The sequence below is a fragment of the Eulemur rufifrons genome, chromosome 18 (genome assembly GCF_041146395.1).
Source record: "Eulemur rufifrons isolate Redbay chromosome 18, OSU_ERuf_1, whole genome shotgun sequence".
NCBI lineage: Eukaryota > Metazoa > Chordata > Mammalia > Primates > Lemuridae > Eulemur > Eulemur rufifrons.
In genome coordinates, this window is record NC_091000.1 from 4,919,645 (window position 1) to 4,923,677 (window position 4,033).

Genomic DNA, 4,033 nt, shown 5'->3' on the forward strand with positions numbered 1-4,033 from the left:
TGTTTATAATGATTGCACCTTTGTTAGAGCACAAGTTCCAAAAAGGTAAGTCCATCTCATTCATTACTATATCCCCAGATCTTAATAACAACTGGGCCGGGTGTGGTATCTCATGCCTGTAATCCTAGCACTCTGGGAGGCTGAGGCAGGAGGATCACTCGAGGTCAGGATTTTGAGACCAGCCTGAGCAAGAGTGAGGCCCTGTCTCTACTAAAAAATAGAAAGAAAATTAGCTGGACAACTACAAATATATAGAAAAAATTATCTGGGCATGGTGGCACATGCCTGTAGTCCCAGCTACTTGGGAGGCTGAGGCAGAAGAATTGCTTGAGTCCAGGAGTTTGAGGTTGCTGTGAGCTAGGCTGACGCTACGGCCCTCTAGCCTGGGCAACAGAGTGAGACTCTGTCTCAAAAAATAAAAAATAAAATGACTGGCATATAGCAAGCATTTAATATAGTTTTATAAGACAAAAGACTCTCTGAAAGGACCTCTGATGGCCACTATGAGTCAACACATGCCTCTTAAGATGTAGTCATAATCCAAAGCTGTCTCCTCTAACAATCAGATAACATCTTTAAAGGCACCTGTTTCATTTACTTCTAAAATTCATGTGACTTTTAAATTCTCATCTATTATCTGTTTCTTTTAATGTGTATTTTGTTATTCTCAGGAAAAATTGATACTTCAGGGATATGTATCATGGGATATAGTCGTGTGTGTGTGGGGGGGTATGTGGGCTTTGGAATTGGAACTCTGTTCAAATTCTGCTTTGATTTTTAGCAAACACCTTAAACTTGAGTTAACATCTGGAAAATGAGGCTGAAAATATTCACCTTGAAGGTTTTTGTTGTTGTTTATAAGAGAGTAAAATAAAATGTACTTAAAGTACTTGACATACATAATATATGCTCAAATATTGGTTACCTTTTTCTTCATACTAGAAAACTTCTAGTTTTCCTACAGAATTATTTTACTGAGTGTAGTGAGCATCTCATAGATGAAATTTGCTAGCCAAAATTTTTAACCAGTACCAACAATGTCCACAGAGAAAAATTAAATTGAATTAACTTTTATTACTGCTTGTTTAACACAGGTACACTCATCTTAGACAAGTAAGGATTTATAGAACCTGTGCTTTATTGCACTGGATAGAAACTAGAAATGCAGTTATACTGATATATATAGTGAAGTTTGTGGGAGATCAGGGGTGGTATTCTCCAGAACACGTGAAGATTCTCAGGGATTGTTGCAAGGAATCACAAAAGAGATCTTTGGTCCAAAGAAGATATCTCTGAAAGAAAGGAGAACAACAATTAAATTCAGCTGAAAACTAAGATACTTGTTAGTGTTTTCTGGGTTAAAAACGGACAGTGATTTCCAGGATTCCAGATGTGACTGTTCTTTTTAGGTGAATAACGTATCAAGAGATGAGTGGGAAGACTTGCTACAGGAGCAACAAAGACCAAGAAGGGGATCAATTCTACTCCACCCCCCCTCACTGATGTTATGATATCATTTATCTATCAAGAAAAGGATTAGGCAATTTCTAAACTTTACAATTATGCATAAAATTCTGTTTCTCTTATATGGGGATAGGCCATGAAGTTTAAATCTACAGGTAAGAAACAGCAGATTAAAAATTTCTTAGAAAGTCATTAAATAAATTTCTAGGTTTTACAGGGAAAGAAGAAATGTTAAAAAGCTACTCAGCATTCCCTGGTTAGAAAGAACACATAAGGTAATGTATTACAATGCATGAAATAATACAAAATTGTATATATATGCAAGGTGGTATTATGATTCTGGCTTATTAAAAATATACTTAGTAAGGTAAATCTATTGCTGCTGGGAAAAGAATATCCCAAAATCAGAGAGAAATTACTTATGTATGTCCACACTGCTGTTCTCATTCATTAACACAGATAATCACAAAATTATACCATAAAATAAATATAAGTCCATTTCAGTAAATTCCTTTCAAGTCATACAATAACAAAAAAGCAATCACAGTATTTTAATATTAGTTGGCATTTCATTTATATAGTCCAGGGAAAATTAAGTCATTTTGTGGGATTAATTAACTCAAATTCTTAGTATCATTGTTTAGTACAATGATTCTCAAATTTCATCATGCATCAGAATCAGCTGGAGGGTTTATTAAAACATAATTTCTGGGCGCCACCTCCGGTTTCTGATCCAGTAGGTCGGGGGATATGCAATTTTGACAAGAAATCAGGTCATGCTGAAGCTGCTCTTCTGAGTACCACACTTGAAAACCAATTGGCTTGGAAGCAAAAGAAACATGGTCTAAATCAGAAAATCTGAGTTCTAGTCCCAGTTGTGCTATTAACTGGTTATGTGGGACAGTGTTGGCCTTTCAACTCTCTGTACCTTTCCTTGGTAAGATGGTTATATCTGCCTTTTCTACCTCACAGTTTTCTTAGAAGAATGAAAATGTAATGGCATATGTTGAAGTAATTTGAAAAAGCTAATTGCAGTATGAAAAATTCAAGATCATAGGATTTGAAAGGTCCCTCAGTAACCAGAGAAAAATGACTTTAAAATCAAAAGCTAAAAATATAAATTGATTTTATACTTATTTGATACTTAAGTAGATAAACAATGGTAGATAAATTTTTATTTAGTTTTTTTCTGGTTAACTCACACATGGAGCTAGAAAATATTTCTTTGACCATTAGTAAATTTTCCGTCCAGTTAATTATTTGATCCCATTCATGAGGATCTTTTATCTAAAACCTTTTCTTGGTTTTCAAATTGGTTTACGATGGCAACCTGGAGGTTGACTTCTGTTACTGGTAGACTATTTTCGCTATAAAATTTGGATAGGGAATTTAGAATTTAATAGATTAAAGTGTTATTTATTTTCTGGACTTAATTAATTTTATTAAGCTCTGTCTTTAAACTTTTGTTTAAATGAAAACATTCAGTTCTTTACACAGTGGTAATACTTCTAGAAAATAGCTGGCATTTGAACAGGATTTTACTACAAAGCGTGAATAATTTCGGCAAACCCATTATGAAGATGTCTTTTTAAAAGAGTTGTTCTGCATACATTTCATAGCAATATATTTTGTGATTTCATTTCCTTACTTTGGGCAGCAGAGCAATTCGCTGAAATTGCAGTAACATATCATCTCACATCCTTTTCCATCCCAGAAATGATCCTGGACGTTTACATCAATCTGTGTCAAGTTAGGTACTCCTTCTGGAAGGTTGTGACAGTTGCGATCTTTTAGTATCTTTCTGTAGCAAGAGAGACGATTTGCAGGCATGGCTTGGACTCCCAGCAGCAATGTTAGCCCAACAATGACAGCAAGTACCGTAAATTTCATTTTGGCTTTTGGCCCTGAGGTAGGAAAAAAATCACAATGTGTCAGTGTTTGCTTTTAAAAGATGGAGTTCATCTGAACATAAAGTTCTGTAGCATTCTCATAAACCCTTGGATAGAAGGAATGGAATTTGGTCTTTTCCACACTCCTATTTGTGTTTCTCAATGTGTAGATTTATGACCATGTACAATAGAAATCATTTGGAATATTTGTTAAAAATCAAATGCCTCGGCTCCACCAAAAAAAAAAAAAAAAAAAAAAGAGAGAGAATGAGAAATGCTGAGAAAAGGGAGGAGGTGGTGCTGAGAGCCAGAATCTGCATTTAATAAATACTCAAAGCTATATTTTTCTGTACATTCAATAGAGAACAACTGCTTTTTAAGGTAGTACAAACTCAGGTAAATTTCTAAAACAAATAGCATCATCAAATACAGTGGTTCTTTACTTGCATTTCTTACATCCTAACAACATTGTCAAAGAACCTGGGTCCCACCCTGATAGAACCAAAGAACTTATTTATGCTGATATTGACAGATGATATTCTACAGATATATTCAATAGTTTGGTTGAGTTTTTTAAAACTTCCAGAATTATTTTTAGGATTCATTCCCACTGCAAATTTTCAGTCATGTTTTGAATTCTTATCCCACTTAGCCTACTTCATCTTAGCCGCAGTTGAAAA

General features: G+C 34.7%; 1 protein-coding gene across 1 annotated transcript; it reads right to left on the bottom strand.

Moving 5' to 3' along the window:
• Positions 1–1,237: 1,237 nt before the first annotated feature.
• SCRG1 (stimulator of chondrogenesis 1) lies at positions 1,238–3,354 on the bottom strand. The gene is made up of 2 exons (XM_069493695.1): positions 3,113–3,354; positions 1,238–1,292 (listed from the first exon to the last, which is right to left on the bottom strand). Exons 1-2 carry the CDS (start codon positions 3,352–3,354, stop codon positions 1,238–1,240), a joined length of 297 nt encoding a protein of 98 aa, XP_069349796.1.
• Between the last annotated feature and the right edge of the window lie 679 nt (positions 3,355–4,033).